This window comes from Podarcis tiliguerta (assembly GCF_965153285.1).
Source record: "Podarcis tiliguerta genome assembly, chromosome: 3".
Classification (NCBI taxonomy): Eukaryota; Metazoa; Chordata; class Lepidosauria; order Squamata; family Lacertidae; genus Podarcis; species Podarcis tiliguerta.
The window spans coordinates 82,874,326-82,896,444 of NC_139536.1; the positions used below are offsets into that span (position 1 = coordinate 82,874,326).

Below are 22,119 nucleotides of genomic sequence, written 5' to 3' on the forward strand. Positions count from 1 at the left end.
TTGGTCTCTACAATCAATATTTTGGATCTGTATACTGTGAATATTGAGGAATACTCAAAACCACTTCAACATGAAGCAGTTGCTTTTTAAGACACACCACCATCCTCAGGAAGGGTAAAAATGGTGAACATTTCCCTTGTACATTTAAGGATAACTATAACAACAAACTGTGATCTTAGAACCGTGGAACAACACCAGTGCTCAGAAGTTAGGACTTTGCCTACTATTAGAATGAAATTAATTATGGAATTGATGGAAGGGATGGCAATGAGATAAAAACGTCCTAGGAAAATAACTGCAAGGAGTGGCTCTCTCTCTCTCTTGAGTGAATGGCACCAAAGAGAAAGTAGACTAAGTAGCAGTTATTACGGTGCCAGTACATCATTTGAATGGCCACGGCCAAAAAAGAATGAAACACAAGCCTTTTAAGTGAAACGAGAAGCCAGAAAACTCTTAATCAATGAACTCATTATTTCCTGCTGGCCTTGGTCCAGTTCTAGCTATACATAGTTGCATAATACTACATGGAATGGCAATAGCTGGGCTGCAAACCTCTAGTGGAAGAATTGCAGAACAAGCTATAACACTGGGGCTCGATAAGGTACAGATGGAACCATTAAACATGTACAGAAATTAATTGTGACCACAGGAGACTCAAAATGCAACTATGTGATAGTGATCCTTGTAGTCAAGTAAATCTATCCTTCTCTGCAGATGCATTAGTAGTATCTTTTGTACTCTTAAATGAACTGAAAAAGGAAACAGGAGCCTAAAGCAGACTTAACAGTATCAGTAAACAAGTATTCTTGTATCAGTAAACAACTTTGCTATCAGTAGCAAAATGGTGATGGAGATAGCTTATTCATTATTTACTGCTTTTAGGAAGAAAAAAAGACTTAAATTTTACAAGCATGGTTTTCTTATAGGAGAAAATCTCAGCTTGAGCATCCTAGAAAGCAATATTGTTAAAACTCAGCAAAGGTATTAAAATGGGATCATGTTACTCTGTCTTCTGTAATAAAAGCAGCTGCTTCAAGCCAGTGGGAAATATCCAGGCAAAGGACTAATGTATACTTGGATCACAATGTTATCAAGCCCCCACTAAACTGCCTGTTTACAACAATGTACAATTCGAGTTTGATCAGGGCCAGTCTGAACAAATGTTGGGGCTTGTATCTTCTACCACAGCCCAAGGCCTGCTGTTGAATCTCTGCCTTAGTCCTCCATATACAGAATGAGAATAAGAGTGAACTACAGAGTTGTGAAGGTAAGTAAAAAGTGTGTATATGTGGATGCAAACGTTTGAAGTAGTACCACCATATTACTTTCAAATAAAGTGGTACCTCGGGTTAAGTACTTAATTCGTTCCGGAGGTCCATTCTTAACCTGAAGCACCACTTTAGCTAATGGGGCCTCCTGCTGTCACTGCGCTGCCGGAGCCCAATTTCTGTTCTTATCCTGAAGCAAAGTTCTTAACCTGAAGTACTGTTTCTGGGTTAGCGGAGTCTGTAACCTGAAGCGTATGTAACCCGAGGTACCACTGTACATTAAATTATGGCTGTATGCCTGCTAATACTCCGAACCACAGAGATCACGAAGAGACTGAAAAGATCAAACATGCAATGAATGCAGACCAGGAGCAGCACCAATGCAGACCCAGCCTCTCAGCAGCAGCATTTCTGCCACATACTGGGACAGTGATGAGGTTCACCAGCAGAGTCAATCTGGCATTTCCACAGGTACACCTACACCTACACTGCACTGCCCTTGCTACCATCCTGCTCTGGCATACAGCCACAATGCTGCTGCTGGGAGGCCAGGTTCCCTGTCAGCAGCTGCTGCTACAAACAATGTTCACAGTGCAGTACTAAGTTGTTGAGCATCATCCAATAATGGGTTGTAGGTCATACTCAGAGCTGACCCACTGAAATCAATGAACTTAATAGTTAGCTGTGACTACTTCTGATGTCTACTTCTGATTATGTCTTAGTTGAACACAACCTCAGAGGTTCAAGAGATTTCTCGTGTGCAGAACACAGCAGTAAGAAAAAATTAAGTCCCAGAAATTAAACCTAAAAGTGGGAGAGGGGGAATGGAGAATCCACAAGCACGTTCATGTACAGCCTGCTGCTTCTAGCAGACATCCCCCACCCTTAAGTATCATCTTAGGCTTAAGTCTAAGTTGCCTACACTTAGCATGAGAATTGTGGTGCATTACTTCCCAAGAAGCCAACAATGGAAAAAATGCACTCTTAGAACCATTCATTTAATGCACATACAAGGAGCCATATATTTTTGTGAATCAATATGCATAAGTACGCATAGCCATCACAACTGGTAATAGATAATGGTGCATTCCTATGCACACTAATTCAAGAGTAACTCCTTCTGAACTCAGTGGGATTTACTTCTGAGGAAATATGCATGAGATTGGGTTATTAGTGCAACAGGTAAAATGAACAAGCAGCAATGTCTATTAAAAAGACATCTCTTGTGAAAATAAAAAAAATAAAATAAAAAGTGCAGCTAACAATTGTAGATTAGTCCACAAAATTAGAAACAAATACCACCTATAGAACAATTCACTGCTGGACATTTTGCAAATGTTTGAACGACACAGAAAAACAAAAGTTTCAACAGAGCCATTCAAAAACAACAGAGTTGAAGGTATATAAAAGCTGAGTGGAGTGTTTGCAATGTTAAGTATAAGCAACAAACTGTGACCTTGCTTACTAGAAACTATATATATTCCTCAGCACTTTGAAAAAAGCAAAACATTGCTTTCTCTCTGCATCTATTAGAAGTTTGCTCAATTTATTAACACCAGATGCAATACCACAATGCTAAAAAATAAACATGCACTAGATATACAACAAATTTATAATTTCAGAAAATCTGTTCCTTACAGTTAGCGAATACATGAGACCTTGGGTAAAATCCAGTGCTGCCATTTTACTCATGAAATCACTTTTGATCCACAGGAGGCATCTGCCGATGTAAGAAGGGGCGGGAATTCCCTTTCCTGCTGCACCCTCCTGTATGCCCCCTCCCCCAAGAAAAATGTTTCAGAGGGTTGAGACGCTGTACAGAACAGCATGGAAGGTGGTGATGGGCTGCAACAGGGAGGGGGATTATCCCTCCTCCTATTGCCTCAGTGGATGCTTCCACTGGATCTATGTGAGCAGCACAGCGCTACTGAATTTCACCCCTTTTCTTCACCTTTAAGTGCATTACCATGTGAAACAGGTAAAAAAGAATGAAGAATATTGATCTCAATGCTGTTCAGCACCAATAAAAATTCAATAGACCTTTAACATTCCTGTATATTAAAAACATTTATCAGTATCACTAAAGTTTATCATTTTGTTCTGTTTCAAGATGCAACTGATTTCTATTTACAGCAGTCTGTTATCAATAAAACTTAATATTTAAAAATCTATATTCATAAAAGTATTGCAGAAATTTATAACCTTTGCTTTTTAAAAATGTACATACAAGGAAGTCCCGTGTAAAAGGTTCACTGAAGAACTGAACCGACAGAAGAACAATTTTATTAAACTTTGCAAAACTCCATTTGAAGGCAGCTCACATTTCAACATTCAAAAATCCTTAATTGCTGCTTGCTTATGAAAACTAAAGTTCCAGTAGTAAAGGTGAAAATGTAAACCATCATGCTATTGAGATCAGTAGAAAATTTAATTTCTACAGGCATAGCATGTTCAGTAATGATTCTGTAGAAAACAGTTAGAATGTAGTGATATAACAAACAGGCGACTCAAGAGTGGTCTTGAACAGACCTACAGTTATTGTAGCTATTTTAGCAGCCAACAGTTGCTTTTTCCAGTTCAGCTTTCTCCAATCCCAAACAGGACAACCAAATTTAATACCTTCTTAGACTTGTTAAAATTTGGACTTGGTTTGGCATCCAAAGACTCATAAAAGCATTGACCTTTTGCAGTCTAAGAACCTGTAAGTCCACCAACTTTACATACTGTGCTTAAATCTCAGTTCTGAAATAATTAGGTACCCAAAATAAGAAAAATAGAAAAAAGTAGAAATGAACATTAAAAAAAAATATTGCACAGCCACATTACCTAGAAAGTAAAGTTGATGTTAAAAAAGCTCCTCACATGGACGATATAAATTACCTTCCATATAAAAAAGTATAAATATCTCTTAAAATGCAGCAGCAGCTACAGTTTAATATCACACATTATTTGATTCATCTGTTAATGAGGTAATAGCCAAGTCTGTGACAATGTGTTTATTCCTACTGGAAGTATTTTAGGGCAGCAACAAGAAAAAACTTTTCTAAAAATATGTCCGAGTCCAGAACAGCAATGTGTGCAGCTCTTCCAATGAGGGAATCGGCTGTGTTTGGCAATGCACAATGCACATTATAACGAACTAAATTGCATTCCTTGTTTTGAAGAACAGGCAGAAGCAGATTCTGGATCATTTCAGCATATATTGGTCCTGTATATTTAAAAATAAAAAGTTGCATTATTGATTTATTCTCCTGAAACCTTCATATTCTTGCTTCCTATCAAACAACCCTCAGAATGTCTAACAGCAGTAATTAAAAAACTTCAGCGTAAAACAATCCATGAACACAAAACCTCAGCCACCCAGAACAAACCCTCCTCCCAGCAAATCAACAGGTGTTATTTTAGTATTTCAAAATTGTAAACCACCTTGTCAAAGCCAGTATATGCATGCAACAAATGAACAAAAAAAATTCACTGAGTTTAGCTCAAAGGCCTGCTTAAAAATCCAAGTTTTGGCTATCTTACACAATTGTGAGCAACAGGTAGGCCAACTGGCTCTTTAGGGAGGGCATTCCACAGAGCAGCCTTTACTCGAATCCAGTGTCCTCCAGATGTTTTTGGACTTCCCATCATCCCTGGACACTGGTCAAACTGGCTGATGATGATGGGACTTGCAGTCCAAAACATTTGGGGGGACCAGCTGGGAAAGGATGCCACCGTTAAAAAAAGTCATGTGCCTACACCTGACATACTTCAGTATTACATTTCTACACCACTTTTATCTTCCAAAGATCTCAAGGTGGTATACGTGGTCCCCCCCCCCCCCGTTTCATCCGCACAACAATCCTGTGAGGCAGGGTAGACTTAGAGATGGTGACTGGCCCGAGGTCACCCAGTGAATTTCATGGCTGAATGGGGATTCAAACCCTGCTCTCCCAGGTCCTAGTGCAACACTCTAACCATTACGCCACAATGGCTTATACAGTGGTACCTCAGGTTACAGACGCTTCAGGTTACAGACTCCGCTAACCCAGAAATAGTACCTTGGGGTAAGAACTTTGCTTCAGGATGAGAACAGAAATCATGCAGCAATGGCACGGCAGCAGCGGGAGGCCCCATTAGCTAAAGTGGTGCTTCAGGTTAAGAACAGTTTCAGGTTAAGAACAGACCTCCAGAAAAAATTAAGTTCTTAACCCGAGGTACCACTGTATAATGGAAAGACAAGCAGCAGGGCTTTTAAGCTGAACAAACCACACAAACTGAGTCATGTAGGAATAGGAATATTCTCTTCAATGTTGTCTAAGGAATAAATGCCAAATTGCTTCACAGATGTCTATGTATGGCCATTACCTGTCTGTTTATCCTTCAAAGCTGTTTTACACATCTCAATACGAGCAGAATGATAAGGGACATAACGATCTTGTAGAGATCCTACTAATACTATGTTTTTGAAATACTGCAGACCTGGGGGAAAACAAAAAAAGGTAAATCTAAAGCAAGATACAATATAACTAACACATACAGTTTTCATTCCAAAATGTATGTAAAGTAGCACTGAGCTTCCTGGGGGGGTACAACATAAAACAGGTGTTATATGTAAATGAACTTTCTTCTACTTGAGATTCCAAGCTTTCTATCAGTGCCATAAATTACTGCATTAAAGGACTGGTATCACACCTCATTATTAGAAGACATAGGCAAACTTTAGAACACCTGCTTTAATTGAAAATCAGTGACTGCATAGGTGCAAGAAAAAAGCATTTTTATGGTCATGACTATCCAAGTTGTTTCAAGTTATCACATTAATGTATAATTCAAAGTACATTGCTAATTAAAAGCAACAAAATATTCTTAAAGATTTCGATATTGCTTACCTGCCTTTTTACTAAGTTTGTACAAGAAAGTTTGCCGGGGGTCTGAATGGTCTCGACAGGTCAACTGCAATAAAGACCCTGACTTTTTCCACTTCTGCATAAACCAGAGACCTGTATATTTATATACAGTACATGTGAGTATATACAGCAGAATCATAACAATATTTACTCAAATACTTAATGTGATATGTTACTGGTAACCTAGCCCCCAATTTATGTTCATTCCATACATCATCACAAGGATGTTCTATGCATTTCACAATTCACATCCTTTTAATGTGTTATCAGTGTACACAGCAGTCCACTGGAAGAATTAGCTGAAAGGTGTTAAAGGAATTTCATAAACAGAAACATACATACAAAAATTCCTGCATTGGACCTGCAGGATTATTTTGGTTCCCTTATATATCTCAAAATATTCAGTTTGTTGACCTTAGGGTTGTTTATTGTTCAACACTTCTAAAAATATTTTAGAATATTTATAATGTGAGGCATATCTATAAGAGAATTTACTATGCAGGGTTTAAAATGGAAAATGCAAATATTCACACTTCTGATCATTTGGAGAAAGGAGTGTGTGTGTGTGTATATATATATGCACAACCCTTCTCATATTCATGAGAAGACCTGAAAAGAAAGCAAGGAGCCTTATATCTACCCTTTCCATCAATATAAAGAAGGGAAGGCCATCTATCATTGTTTAATCCTGGCTGCTCTATCTAGATACAGATTCTCTACCCATATACGCTGAACAGTCTTGCTTATGTAGAGTTGGCATTTCAATTACAGAAAGGAAATTTTGATTGGCATGTCAGAACACTAATTTATTAACATTTCATTTTTGGACTGAAATAGTTCTCTGGGCTAAAGAACTCCATTTAAGAACTTTAATTTCTGAAATTAACAATGCCTGCTTATCCAGTAAGATTCTTGTTCTTATACCCTGTAGCTCACCAATGAATGCCAAGCGCTAAATTTATACCAAGAGCTTAAATTTAAAACTTCTTTGAAAATTATCTGCCAAGCTCTTTTTTAAAATCCCAAACATCCAGGTGTTTGTAGAAGATTCATTTCACCCTGTCTTCCCCATTCATTTCCATGAGAGAGAGAGAGGCAGGCAAGCATAACATATGTATTCACACAAACATCCATTGAACTTTCAACATGAAACAAACTATTTTACCTGTATTAACAAGAGCACTGCTGTTGTAGAGTGTACCAAGATGTGGTCCAGACAGAGACAGGAAGGTGTAAAGTTTGCTGAGGTAAAATCTAAACCTAGGTCTTGTGAGCACTGAACGGATTATTAGGTTACCCAATGAATGCCCAATAAAACTGTAGAAGACAGGAAGGGGGGCGGGGAGAGAGAAAGTGATTTATTTATTTTTAAGTTTGCAAATGAAAACTGGTGCAAACAATGACCTATAAACAGCAACAAATAATACACATTTCCTGCAGATGCCTCTAAATCGGTGGTAAGGAGAATCCAGCCTGCAGGCCTTATTAAGCCCATCTCCACACTGGGTTCTCAAGGCCACTTTGGCTAAGCCATGGCACCTGCCAATCACCTGACATCATGCGAAGGCAGGTAAAACTACAGATGCAAACAGCATTGGAATCTGGCCGCATTCCTTTGTAGCTACAATACAGAGGAATCTTAAGATGAACAGTTAAGATGGGTCGCCATAAACTTTATTATATCTCATGAATATATAAACACACACACACTAATAACATAAGACAGCAAAAACACATACATATAATAAATACTTGCATTTTAATTGCTATACTTAATATTTTACCGAATAGAAAAACTATTATATTCATCCACATTTATGCTATATTTATTCGTCATAAATTCAGTAAGAGGATTCAATTTATCCTGAATTTATCTTTCTTGTCTTCCTTCTCTCAATCTGATCAATTCCATTAGCTTGTTCATTTTGGCTACCTTCCCAGTTTTTGTAAACCATTCTTTCACTGCCGGTAGCGTCACCTATTTTTCAATTTTTGTGCAACAACCATTCGAGCAGGCTACTATTACTATCTTAACTCTTTGTGGTTTATTTGTGGATCCAAACACCTTAACAAAATTATTAGGGGGTCCAATGACAAAGCGTAAAATGTTATTAATCAATCTATCTTTATAACCTCTCTCCAGAAGATTTTAATTATTCAACAGGTCCACCAGATATGTTCCATATCTGACTTTAAGCATTCGTGTCTCAAACACTTTGGTCACTGAAATTTTTACTCGTTCCGTGTGGAGTCATATACCATTGATATAGCAGTTTGCAATGATTTCCTTGGATGTTAACACAAACAGACTGTGTTGGTTCCTTATTCTTGTTCAGAATTTCATCTATTATTGTAACCCATTTCCCCATAAATTTGTACCCAGATTTCAAAGTACTCAGAACCCTTTTCAGCTTTACCTTGTTGTGATTTCTCACCTGAAAACTTGAGAGTTAATACAGTGAGGTTAGGAAATAATGTAATTTGCCTCTATCGATCTAAGAAGTAAATGCCTGTACTGTACTATTATTAGCTATCAGGGCTAATAGCCACTTGCAGATGGGACATAAAACAATGATTTTGACATGTACCCTCACATTTTAAGCAAGGGTGCTCTTGTTTAGGGTCCCAGCCATACCTTTGTTCATGATTTCCATGCCCAGACCTCAGGTTTTTTCCTGACACTTAATATTACATGATGATGGCTGAGCATGTTCTCATTTAGTTGTTGTTTTTTCTCCTCTTAATTATTATTTTTTAAAAAATATATTTTGCACTTCTGCAAACCTCTTGATTCTCTCAAGCATGTTGACACCTCTCTTTTATTTCTCTGTGGCCCCATTTTGGCTCCACTTCTGTCAGGACTCACCACTTGAATTTGATATTAAAGAGAGTGAGAGACCTATTTTCAATGAATTTCTCTGAATTTTTTTTTTTTTTAAGATTAGACACCTATTTCATGCGATAGTGAATTTCAGTATTATAAGGTGCAATTCTGTCTCCTGAACCCACTATCAAAAAACTTCATTAAGTGACTCCATTGGTCGAAGGACCAGGACATTTCCCTCAAATTTCCATCACCTCTTGTAACAACAGAACTCTACCACATATCTCACTTAATCCTAAACCCCTTGACAAAGATTGAAGTACAATAAGCTTTTTCTTTGAAGGACAGGTGCTCCAATACTTCTGATTATTTTACTTGCCCTTTTTTCAGCAGTATTATCCTTTTTGACATGTGACCAGAACTCTCTCAGTATGGCATCACCATAAATTTATATAATGGCATTATGGTATATGTGGCCCTGGTTTCACTGACTCACTTCAGTACTTATTTTAGGACGTTGCCATCTAAATCTCCCAGAGCTGCTGCAGCTAGTTTCCTGCTTTTGGTGCATTTTAAAAGAATGGCTCAGATCCTGAGTTGCCCTTCTGCACTGGAGCAGATTTTTTCAGTTAGTTCTGCTCATGGAAACGAGCAATCACAGCTTTCCGATTTATAAAAGAGATATGTGCATGAATGTAACAGTATATGTTCTGATTATACTTAGTAGTTTCTTCAAAATGTGTGCTTTACTTAAAACCCAAGATCATGGCTACAAGTTGCAGTTGGCTTTTCCGGAAAAACTAATAAAACACAAAATGGATCAATTACCTGATTTTTGAAATTGTTAGGCTGTAAATTTGAATGTATTGTATTATTTCATCCAGAAGGCGATCTGTCATTGAATCAAAATCAGCAAATGTATCATTCTATGGGAGAAAAGTTCAGTGTTCTAAATGAAGTCATTTCGCAATAAAACAAATTCTTAGTCATTTGCTCTGACATCACAGATAAGAACTATCAAAGATAATAAAGAGTAATCCCATGAATTTTTTTTATTTTTTTTTGAGGGGGAGCTACTTTTTCTACAGAGGATAATTTTCTCACAGAGGACAGTTTGCTTTAAATGTCTCAAAACAGCCACGTTTCATATACAAAGGTAAAACTATACTATACTATTTCCTTAAGAGGCTCTGTTTCCAAGACTAAGGCAAAATATCTTAGAAGTATGACTATGTGCAACAGCAAAGTAAACTTTATAAAGTAAAATTCCAGATTCTACAGCAGGCTTCCTCAACCTCGGCCCTCCAGATGTTTTTGGCCTACTACTCCCATGATCCCTAGCTAGCAGGACCAGTGGTCAGGGATGATGGGAATTGTAGTCTCAAAACATCTGGAGGGCTGAGGTTGAGGAAGCCTGTTCTACAGCTTTTAACAGCAAAACCACTCAAGCACAATGAAATTTTCACTTATTAGCAAACAGTGAGAGAACTTAAGCAGAACATCACAATATGTTCTGTGAAGAGTAAAAACAGAGTTATTTCTATGGTACAATCTTATGCATGCCTACTCATAAGTAAGTCCCACTGAGTTAATTGAAATGGACTCAAAGGTACAGGATTGTAACGGCAGCTGCAAGGTTAACTTTGCAACCTACAAAGAGATTAGTAATTAGAGATAAATCAGTCTATATGAACTAACCATAGGGTGTTGCATTAGAAATAATAACAATAAATCTTTTCAGCACTTGCAAATACCTGATTTCTCTCAGACATCAGAAAATCTATACGGCTTCCAGGAAGGCCAAGTTCAATGTAAGTCTTTACTAGTCTTAAGTCTGCACTATTACCTAAAATAAAGAAGTGAAGATCAGGTGTTTGAAATGCCTACTTTCAAAAAATGTTAAGTTAAAATGCTTATGCGTAACATTGTACAAGTGCCAATTGTATTCTTTTGGTTTGACACTTGCACTAAAATCAAAGATCTGCTAAATGCATAGTAAACATTGTTTTTGCTTCCAAATATAGAATATAGTGGGAAACATGTTTCATGGGTTATATTAGAATAATGGCTCAACTGATTACTTTCAATCTTGGCAGTGTGAGGATGGTCCGTGCCAAATTTGGGTTTAAAAGGGTAAGAAATGGCTTGTTTTGAATGAGTTAAAAGTTAAAAGTGGAGAGATTCCACCATGTTAACAAGTTCTGTGCATTGACCATACTGGGTTGTTTTACCAGAAAGATTCTGCCATTTGTACTGAATGTTTCAGGAAATCTGCTGCTTGTTTTAGGTTAACGGGAATGCCTAGTACAGTGGTACCTTGGTTTACGAACTTAATCTGTTCTGGAAGTCCCTTCTTAAACCAAAGCATTCTTAAACCAAGGCGTGCTTTCCCATAGCAGCGGGGGACTCAATTTAAACTCAAAAGGAAATGCAACATGTTCCGCTTTCAAGGCAAAGTTCACAAACCAAAACACCTACTTGTAGGTTTGCAGCATCTTAATCCAAGTTGTTCATAAACTAAGCTGTTCTTAAACCAAGGTACCACTGTATGTGCTTTTACCCTTGAGTTGTGCAATATACTTTTAGTTTATATATTAAAAAGTCAACAGTTTCTGACTAGTCTTAGCCCCTGGGAGTTTAGAACCTTTTTGTTACTAGACAATATCCTCACAGACCAGAGTTTACATTTCGAATACGTCATGGCGTTAGAAGTTAGGTGTAAATGAGATGGAAAAAGGAATGACAGGAGATAAGTCAAAACTGTTTGAAAAGCATTTTGGGGCCATGGTGATATCTTTAAGGTGCACAGCAGCTGGATTTCTGATGGGCAGCTTTTGAAGGCACAGGACAGCTTTCAGGAAAAAGGAGGGACATTTAGGAGCAACTGTGAGACTATGCTTTATTTGCTAAATTCCCCCCCCCCCCATTGTAACTTTTAAAGGTTAAGCTTGCCAAATGACTTAAAACCATTACCTTTAACAATCATACCATGTGCAGAAATCTGATGGTGTGACTGTGGGGCCTGAGAAACAAGATGACCCCTGCTGATGTTACTCAACTAACCATTTGTTACACGTAGAGAAGCAGCAAAAGCCAGTAAAAGTTGACAACTCCATTAGTCACCAGAGCCTGGTTCTAAACTTATTCCATTTAAAATATTAAGTCACTTAATAGGCATATTAAATTGCATGTGAAATCATTCTTGTGTGATTTCTTATTAATAAGTGCATTCCTTCCTTTTTCCCATTGCATTTCTCATTTTCAATTATGCCTGATCAGAGAGTTGTAGGAAAAGCCTTCTCAAAATGTTATCAAATTCAATTAAGAAAAAATCTTTTAGTTTTAACATGCTGTGCTAAATGCTTTCCATGTGGTCGCACTGAGTGCAGGAGGAGCTACAATAATGTTGCAGAATGGTGTGTGAGAGATGTGGGAAAGCAAATTTTAGCATTACATAGGGCACCACTGAAATGTGAGAGCCCAAAGACTGCCACTGATAGCCTGTGGCATAAAGGGGATTTTAAAAAAATAACTTTTAAAAGCATCATTTTCATTATTCCTAAATGTACAAATCACCTAGGTTTAATAGTATCTTGCAACAGTGGCCTTCACAAAGATTTGTTAGGAACATAGTTCTCTTGACACCGGGTCTACAAAGCTATAAATGCTACCTGCTGAGGCCGGGAGATACAGGTAGCATACCTATGCTTAAATAAACCTGTTTTCCTTCAGTATTATTTAAAGCAGGGGTAGCCAGTGTGGTACCTCTCCAGATGTAGTGGACTACAACTCCCATCATCCATGACCATTGGTTATATGGGATGATGCGAGCTGTAGCCCAAAACAGCTGGCATCACATTGGCTACTTCTGGTTTAGTGCAAATTCTCAATCTAAACCAAAACTTTATCGGAAACCTAAAGTATTTTCTAATCCATTATCAGCTGCTAGAACATACCATCGAGGCCATGCACACAAACTATGAGATGAATGCCATCATCTGAACTTTCCTCCTCTTCTGTGCTGAAATAAGGTACTGAAGATGCCAGTCTGGGAACATCACTATACATAAATCCAGGGAGCTGAAGTAGTTTCAGTTCCTCTTTAGCATGAAGGAATCTAAAACAAGCAGATTTTATTTAACTCAGTTTGGTAAATGAAAGTACTTTACAGTCATTTGATTTGTTTAACTTGCCGTTCATCTATATTTAAAATTATAGCCCACTGAAAATCCAGTATCTCTGATCAGAAAGCCTTGAGAGTATGTGCTCACCAAATTACTTAAGACCAACACATTCCCCACCCAAAATACGGCTTTTGCAATATAGCTACAGCCTAGCCCTTTGCAAGGTACTGCAATCCCATTTGCTATGCTGAAAAATCAATTAGTTACAACACCATACCACTCGCAGCAGTTCACAGCATTAGTGACAGATAATTCCTCGTGGCAAAAATGCTTTAAAAAGGCGATAATCTCCATACCACCTTCAATTTGAATCCTCTAGTTGCCATTTCTATTCCAGAAGCAGCACAGGCAATATCTCTGTCACATTCAGCAAAGATCAATACCTGCACAAGGCTGCAGACCTTTGCACAACCATCTTGGTTTGCAGCGTTTCATGTGACCATGTTGTATTGGTATTGTGCTATGCTGTGACAACTATTTCACTTGCAGAAAAACCCAGGAGATTGAGACTTTAATAAGCTGCTTAGAATTTAAAAATAATTCCTGATGCTCCAATTCATGTCTTATTTAGCAATCAGGATGCAATTCACGATGAAAAGCAACACCCAGCAAACCATCTCTGCAGAAATGGACCCCATACTGAAAACGCTGAAGCTGGGGGCCAAACGAGTTGTGAAGGTTGTAACATGGTTTGACCCTGCACAGTTGGGTTTTAGAAAACAAAAAAAAAAAAAATAGCCAGCACCAGGGAAGCTGGATTGCTCATGGCAAGATGGGGGCTTTAACCTTTTGCCCCTACCATGGTCCCAATCAGAATTGGACCACCCCCTGCACTTGCTATTGGTATTAGTGGGAATCTTCCTCCCATACGGAATTGCAAGCTGCGGTGTGTATGTATGGTGTGCTGCTAGAGCTTTTAAAAAAATTTCGTGATGAAACAAAAGTCAAAAACATATCTAAGGTGGATTATACTTTCATTCTAGCAGCAGGTCCGCTCAATTCAACTCTGTTCAAAATAATCTTCCTCACCCTTCACAGGTGGATCACAGTCCTGGTCATTATGCACGTACCTCAAAACTTTCATATATTTTAATGTGGAAATAACCTGGAATTCTAGGTGTAGCAAAATGAAGAAAACAGTAGCAAACAACAACCAAACCCAAAAAATAAAATGCAAATGAAGTTTGTATATTTTCCTTTTAAACTGGGTTTTAAAAACAATTGTTTTAAACCATAGCACTTACGCTAGCTTTTGTGGCTTGGGAGAATACTCATACCAGGAGACAGAAGAAGCTGTACTGCAGGACATGCTGCAGGGTTGCTTGAGAACTGCATTCGATTTGTCTTTCGAAGACCATAACACACCACACGGATAGCCTTTCAATGCAGTGGGAGCAGCCAAACTACCTGGAGCACACAGTGGAGCCACGTCTGTTGCCTCCTCAAAAAAATCACTATTCAATATTTCTGTTATAAAAGGTCCCACAAATGCTAGGTCAAGATCCTCCTCAGCATCATGTGTGGCTCCATACAAGTTACTATCATCTGCTTCCTCAAAATAACCATTTTCAACCATGTCTTGATCTTGCTCCTCCTCTTCCTCCTCCTCTTCTGTTGAATTGGAACAGATTGTTCCCCTTTGAGGGCTAACTGTACTGCTATTGTCAGCAGAATGTATTTTGGAAATATCTGTACTGCTTTGATTGCCAAAGTAGTTTTCTACAAGTCCTTGCTTCAGCATATCATTACCTCCTTCCGAGGATACGATGCTCGTGCTTGTGAGATTTTCATCTTTTGCAGCTGACAACTGATCAGACAGTTGTTTTTGCTCTAAAGAATCACTACATTTTCTTTCACTTGGTTGCTTCACGCTGCCCTCTGGATAACTAGACACTGAACCCGAAACAACACAGGACTTGCCCAGATAAACAACTCCTGAAGGAATTTCACTTGTTTTTTCCACACTGTGCAAGTTTTTATCAAGTTTTTGAGAATCATTACAAATTGCACCAATATTCAGTTGCAGGTTGTGAGAGTTCACATCCTCAGATGTACTTTCATCAAGTTGTAGTGGACATTTTTTATCTGAGGATGAGGAAGGCAGAAATGTCGCTTCGTTGCCTGAATACTCTACATACTGCTGTGGCAAAACCTTTGTTTCTTCACTGTCATCACATGTTGTCAACTCAATTGCTCCTAGGTCTAAAACAGTTTTGCTATCACTTAATTGGCATTCAGGTACATCGGATATCTTTGAGTTTTCATCAGGGGACAGATCATCATCAGAAGGCAGAGAGTTTATTGATGTCAGGGAGGACTGTATTTCACTAACAGCACTCGTACTTTCAGTGCAATGACTCTCTACTGGGTTTTTAATATTATTATCTGGTTTAAGCAATAGTTGAGGAAATATTCTTTCATTGTTGCATGCACTTTGCCCTTGAGGAGTTTCAAGAGCCACATCCGTACTTGGGTGCATTGCAAAAGAACTAGGTTCACTTTCTACACCAGAATCTGAAAACCTAGATGATGCATAGGTAATACTAACATCAGGCAACTTAAGTACGTCTCCACCTAAAACTGCAACAGAAGTTTCTTTTGTAGATTGAATGGGCAGGTTGGTGCCAACCCTTGTGAAGGAATCCTCAGTATGCTGGAAGTTTGTTTCTTGTACAACTTCCTTTTCAAGCTGCGGTTCTTCTGATTTAGGTTTTCTTTCGCATTCTGAACTTTCAAAGGTGGGCTCCTGCAAATTCTCTCTACGTGAGCCTTCTGTCTGTAATCCAATACGAACAAAAACTTTATCTCCTCCAGAAATATTCCTACAATATGGTTTTACTTCTATTTTTGTAACCCCCGGTGAACCAAAAGAGTCTTCAACAGTACTTCTGGGGGTCAAGCTGCTGCCCCCATGAGTACCCCCAATGCCTGCTTGGAGGGTATCAGATTTACCCAAAAGGACTGAATTTGCACAATGAGAGATGATAGAACTGGGATGGCTTTCCTCATTCCCTTCCAGTTTGGCAGTTCTTTGTTCAGTTCTACATGGTAAACTTCTAAACTCTTTCTGGCTGATTTGCCTCATTAAGTTCTTTGCATCGGAAGCATGGCCACCAACTGCAGAATCCAGCCCTTCTTTCTGGTCCAATGAAGGCATACCTTCAAAGCACTTTGAGATGTCCTCAGGTACTGCACTTTTCAAGCATTTGTAGCCTACGAGGACTACAGAGTCCTTAGAGTTTTGTTTTACTAATTTTTTGGGATTTTCAGGTTTCATTGTTTTCATCAATTTAGTAACCTTAACTTTGGATTTGTTTGCCTCTTGACATTGCACTTTTGCAGACTTTGTGAATTGTTTTTCACTTTCTGAGTGCCAAGCATGGGAGGCAACTGAAGGTCTGTTTTTCAAATCCGGGCTAGCCATAAAACTTTCTTCGGAATCTGGTTTATCTGGCTTCTTGGAGTCAGACTTCTGATGAGCTGTCAGCCAGGGTACATCCATCTCTTATTTAAAATAAAAAGGCAAGACAATGTCACTTATTATACACCTGAAACTTTTACTAATTTGCAGTTTATAGATTTAAAATATGAGTAAGTGAAGAATGTGTTTCAAGAGCATTCATTTATCTCTAGATAAATAGGAAACCACATTATATTGAATCAGACCATTATTGTCTACACTGACTGGTAGCACAGGGATTTCCCAGCTCTACCTGCAGGTACCAGAGACTGAACCTGGGAACTTTTGCATATAAAACATGTGCTATACTACTAAACTATGGCCATTCTCCAGACTCTCATCAACCAATAAATAAAGCAGACAATTTAGGCATTTTTAAATATTAATTAGTATTTAAATATGCTGAGTTCTAGGGGAAGGTGGTGAACTTTTCACATTTGCAATAGGTTTTTTTGAGACTTCCCATGTAACTGTCGTATTATGTAGCACCATATACAACCTGAGAAGATTCTCTCAAATATCAGGTTAGGCCCCCAATGCAGCAAAAGGACTGGCAGCGAGAAATGGAAGCCACAAAAGCTTCAGTGCACACACCCTTAAGATTCTGGCTATAGTATGTTTCAATGTGTAAAAGCAAGGGTAGCCAACATGATGCCATCAATATGTTATAGGACTATCATCCTTGTCCATTGGCCATGCCGGCTGGCTGATGGGAGCTGAAATTACACAACATCTGGAGGGCACCATGCTCATATTTTTTCAGGACAGAAAATTTCTAAACTTTTATTTCAATCCCGCCCCCCGACAAAACCCAATGATTTACCTTCAGTAACAGAATCTAGATACCGATCTTCAAAGATTATAGGCAAGGAGTTCAGATCACCATCTAATTCACTGCATTCAGTAGGGAGAGGCGGCAGAGAACTACAGAAGGAGGTGCTTTTTATGGCAGTACACATCTGAAGGTAACTTTGCGCACTGAAAGGTACAATCTTATGTTAAAATATTTGTAAAAAAAGTAAACATCGACAATAAGCTGTAACTGAAAATACAACTGCATTTTAATAAGGTACAATTAAAACATGAACACTAATGGAAGGTCAAGTCTTAATAATGCAAATTACATTCAGTACACCTAAATTAGATTTGATTAAAGAAAAACCTTTATGTATTTACCAGCAGAAGTGATAGCAGTTTGGACCAGTGCCATCCAGGCACTGTTCTAATTGCAAAGCAGGGCTATAAATGTGTAGTAAAAATGAAGGATATATTGGATATATAGGAAGTTACATGACAGTAGGTAAAAAGGGCTAGGATCCATGGAATAATAAAAGGAGAATATTTGTGGATAAAAGTGTTTTACATTGGTCAATGAAAACTGTTCATGTCTGAAGAACGACCACTCTTATGTCTGGAAACACTTCAAATTTTTAGGCTTTTTTGTGTGTGCTAGAGGCTGAATCAATAAAATCCTCTCAGCCATTTAGTGCTACAGTCTGAATATAGTTCCACTGGCAGAACTGGCCAACATTAAGATTCAACTGGCCTATATCAATGAAGAACCTGTCCCACTCCAGAAAGTGTTTGGACTCCAATTCCCATTAGTGCCAGTATGGTCAACGGTTAGGGATAATGGGAGCTTCAGTCTGGCAACATCTTGATGGTGACTGATTCCCCATGCTAATGTATATGAAAGGCCATCTCACACCTCACATGTTTGGGGAAAGTGTCAGATGCAAGTTTTTTTTAATACATACAGCCATAAGAATGTATTATTTAAAATATAAATAGCTTAATGCTTTTTAAAAAATCCACATGATGTACAACATAAAAACAAACAAAAATAGAACATCTCCTTAAGATCTCTGCACCCTGCATTGCATGCAAGACTGCTGGTGCTTGAAACATCATTTTTCAGAAGCCAGAATGGCAGCAAGATTCATGCATGGGGAGGGAAAAGCAGGAAGATTCCCAGCTTTTATCCTCCCCAGGTCTAGGGTTTGAACAGAAGGCTGAGCCGCTATCAACATTCTCAAATAGTTTCCCACCATTGGTTTGGATTCTTGCAAAACACATTGGATTATTAACCCCTTTCCTCTCTACCCTTGTTTTTAGCTTCTGCTTCTAGTGGGCTTCTTAACACCAACTCATGCATACTAAGAGATAATAAAAAATCCAGTGCCAAAACTGGATCCATGATGGGGAAGGGGATGAGCAAAACGGAGGCAACCCGTGGCAAGCAGTCCTATGTCCTATATTCACCAGACTTGTCCTTGCCAGATTCTGCGATGGCCCGGTTGATGGGATCTCTCCCACTAAACTCAGGGCCTTGCCCAGAAGCTGGGCCAAGTGCTGACAAAGAGACAGAGCCACTGCCACAGGCAGTGTTTGCTCTACTAACCAAGCCCAGGTTGAGGACTTCCTCCTGCTGAAGTCACTCCAACGTGTCTCCAATGAATTCTCCAGTGAGTCAGTGAAGAGTGCAAGGCTGGACTCTCTGTTGCTGCTGGGAAACATTACAGGAGCAACCTTCTAGATGCTTCTGATCTTACTCTTCCTACTGATTTTTTTCTTTTTTCTTTTAAAAAAATCCATTCTAGCCAGAGACAGACAAAAAGGAAAGGAAACAGAGCAGACGTTGCCAAATCCTAAAATTGGTACAGCTCTGCCAATGCCCTGTAAACAGGATCTGGATAGGATTGGAACTAGGGAAGGGAGACTCTGTCTCACTAGCAGGCATGCGATTTCTGTTATGTATATCCATGGCCTGGGAAGCTGATAAGAGGCTCAACACACCTGAGGATCTCTTCTTCCACTGCAGGTTAATAGTTATTTCCTTTTCTCCCAATCTAAATGCTATTCTTCCATTTATAGAGGCTTCTCTGACCCAGAAAAGATTTCTCTGAATGAAAGGGGGGGGGGGGCTAAGAAATTTTTTGCCAATTCCTCCTTGCACCTGTAGCCCAGCATATTACACGCTACACTATTCTGGAGGTCCCACAACACTTTGGAATAGGATTTTTTGGGGGAGTAGGGGGGCTACAGGAGAAAGAATGAACTGGTGAAAAATTGCCTGCCCTGCTCATAAAAACTTCCACTGAAATAAACTTAATGTAGGATATTGTGGGTTGCAGTCAACTAGCTTTTACTCAACAGTACATGCACTGAAATTAATGGTCAGCTTAGTTGCATTAATTTCAGTGGGTCTACTCTGAGTGAAAGCTAGTTGACTACAACCCACAATATCCAACATTAAGTTTTAATTAACTTTGTAACAAAATAAGCTTAGTGAGCTATGGCTTAATATTTTCAATTTAAAGGTACTTACTGTAGCTCTTGGTATGCAAGCGCTGCTTCCCTTGGATGTTCAAGGCAAAAAAAAGCTTCAGAAAACCTACGTACCTAAAATGTTTCAAAGTAATAAAACAAAAGGTTCACACTGAAATAAAACTTTCATCACTCTCTTTTCTTATAAAAAACCACACACACATAACACATCTATACTATTATGTCACAGTAAAAGTGCATGTTCCATAAACTTTAAAACACGCACATTCACAAGAAACATTGGCATGAAATAGCAAATTAAGCTGGGTCAAGTATTGCAGCAAACCTTTCAAAATAATAACTCATTTTTTAATCCATTTAAGTGGTTGTATATTTTAATGAGAAATATGTTGCAATCTGGTGTTTTTTTTATAGAAAACATTTAGTAAGTTAAGCAGAATTACATTGTGGTTGCATACACACCATACATTTAAAGCACTTTACTTCCTCCAAAGAATCCTAGGAATTGTAGTTTCTCTCTCACAGAGCTACAATTCTCAGCACCCTTAAGATACAGTCTCTAGGATTATTGGAGGAATAATGTGCTTAAATGTATGCTGTGCACGCAGACTGTGTCTCAGGTTATGCCCATGTAGAAACAAGTAAAAAGGGAACATTCAAAGTGTTTCAACAACTCAAAAGGTTCTCAGACTTGTCCAACTGAATGACACACTCTTTCCACCTACTAATATGAATTTGGCTTCCATGAATGTTCAACTACGTTTTCTCGTGTCATTGGTGTACAGTATGCCCATTCTAACAGCCCATTTAGAGGACTAATATTGAGGAATAAGGTTGCAGACAAGTCATACCTATCACAAACTCATGTATCTAGGTCTCAAATGCTCAGATGGCCCTTCCACACACTTAATGGATATCCCATTTGTTACCCAAGTCTTTTCCAAAGGATTGCTTCCTACTTCCTCAATAGGATGTCCTCCAAGCCAAGGAATCAGTTTTCCACAGCAATTAGTGAGACATCCCTATAATACCCTTGAAAGTGTTGTCTGGGTACTACAAATCTGAGCCAATTCACGTTTACTGGAAGCAGCATGCAAGTGCCTCCCTGCGCTTTCTTCCCATGTCACTCTGGTAATACAAATATGAAGGGTTTACCTATTATCTACGAATATGAAAGACTCACATTCTCAGGACCAGTGGTGCTGCTCCTTCCTACGTGAATGTTGCCTTCCCAGGAATTACTTATTGCTTCACTGAACTCAGTGGGACTTACCTCAGAGTAGACATGTACTGAGCTGCACTGTTATAACCTCCCAGTAGTGGTGGCACAGCTGGTTGCCATGAAAGGCCACAGTAAGGAGGTGCTGAGGCGGGCATTGGATGCCTGCCCCAGCAAGCAGCAGCAGCACAGCGGCCCTCCATCTCACACACTATAGCTGTTTTTTGGACAGAAAGACCCCTAGTTTTAAGAGCTAAACCAGCCACATTGTTTTAGAAATTAGTTTCGTGGATGACACACTCCTGTGCTTAAAAGTTGTATCAAGACAGAATGAATACATACACGCATTGTATGATGCTCTCGTGCTAGCAATGCAGTGATATCCTCTTGGAAGTTAACGGCTTCGAGAAATTGTCCCCATAAAGCCATCAGAAGTGAACAGAGCTGTGCAAGATGCATGTTTATAAGTTCTGCCAGTTCATCAGGATTCTCCATTTTCTGCACCAACAGAGAAAACAAACAAGCTTGTATTCTTAGAAGTAGAAACTCTTGTACTTTGAGAAAGTCATAAAAAAATTCTTCTCCTTCTTAAAAGCATCTTTAAAGATTAAAAGCATTTTAAACTTTTAAAAATGGAAAGGGATTCAAAGTCATCTATCCGTTTGCCTTCCTTTGAGTAATGGCATTGACTGTTTAATAATTGGTAATCAACCTTAAGCTTAAAAATGGTACTACAGCCTGTATTCAAACTTTAGAACTTCAAAGCCTCTGGTATATAAATGTGTTTATACTGGCCCTTTTATTTTCAGTTATTTTCTTTATAATCCTTAGAATGTGATTTGTCTTTTCCATAGCTGCTATTGATTTCTGCATTGAGTTGCTTACAATCTACCCCTTGGTCTCCTGGATAGCCACCACAGGTTCAATCTTATCACTGTACATATACGTACATAAGGTAGCTTTTGCCCCAAAGTGCATCAGTTT

At 38.7% G+C, this 22,119-nt stretch overlaps 1 protein-coding gene across 5 annotated transcripts in view; it reads right to left on the reverse strand.

Moving 5' to 3' along the window:
• Positions 1-2,247: 2,247 nt before the first annotated feature.
• FAM135A (family with sequence similarity 135 member A) overlaps positions 2,248-22,119 on the reverse strand; it is a 50,474-nt gene continuing 30,602 nt past the window's right edge. For 4 of the 5 annotated variants that reach the window (XM_083431432.1, XM_083431430.1, XM_083431431.1 and 1 more), the window contains 11 exons: positions 21,478-21,633; positions 19,957-20,030; positions 17,452-17,606; positions 14,413-16,672; positions 12,941-13,101; positions 10,739-10,830; positions 9,813-9,910; positions 7,326-7,477; positions 6,143-6,253; positions 5,619-5,732; positions 2,248-4,476 (listed from right to left, as the gene is read on the reverse strand). In XM_083431432.1, the coding sequence (XP_083287558.1) occupies positions 4,271-4,476; positions 5,619-5,732; positions 6,143-6,253; positions 7,326-7,477; positions 9,813-9,910; positions 10,739-10,830; positions 12,941-13,101; positions 14,413-16,672; positions 17,452-17,606; positions 19,957-20,030; positions 21,478-21,633 (3,579 nt within the window). In that variant the 3' untranslated portion in view covers positions 2,248-4,270. Of the gene's footprint in view, positions 4,477-5,618; positions 5,733-6,142; positions 6,254-7,325; positions 7,478-9,812; positions 10,270-10,407; positions 10,831-12,940; positions 13,102-14,412; positions 16,673-17,451; positions 17,607-19,956; positions 20,031-21,477; positions 21,634-22,119 lie in introns of all 5 variants that reach the window. The other variant, XR_014508939.1, reaches the window with a different exon arrangement.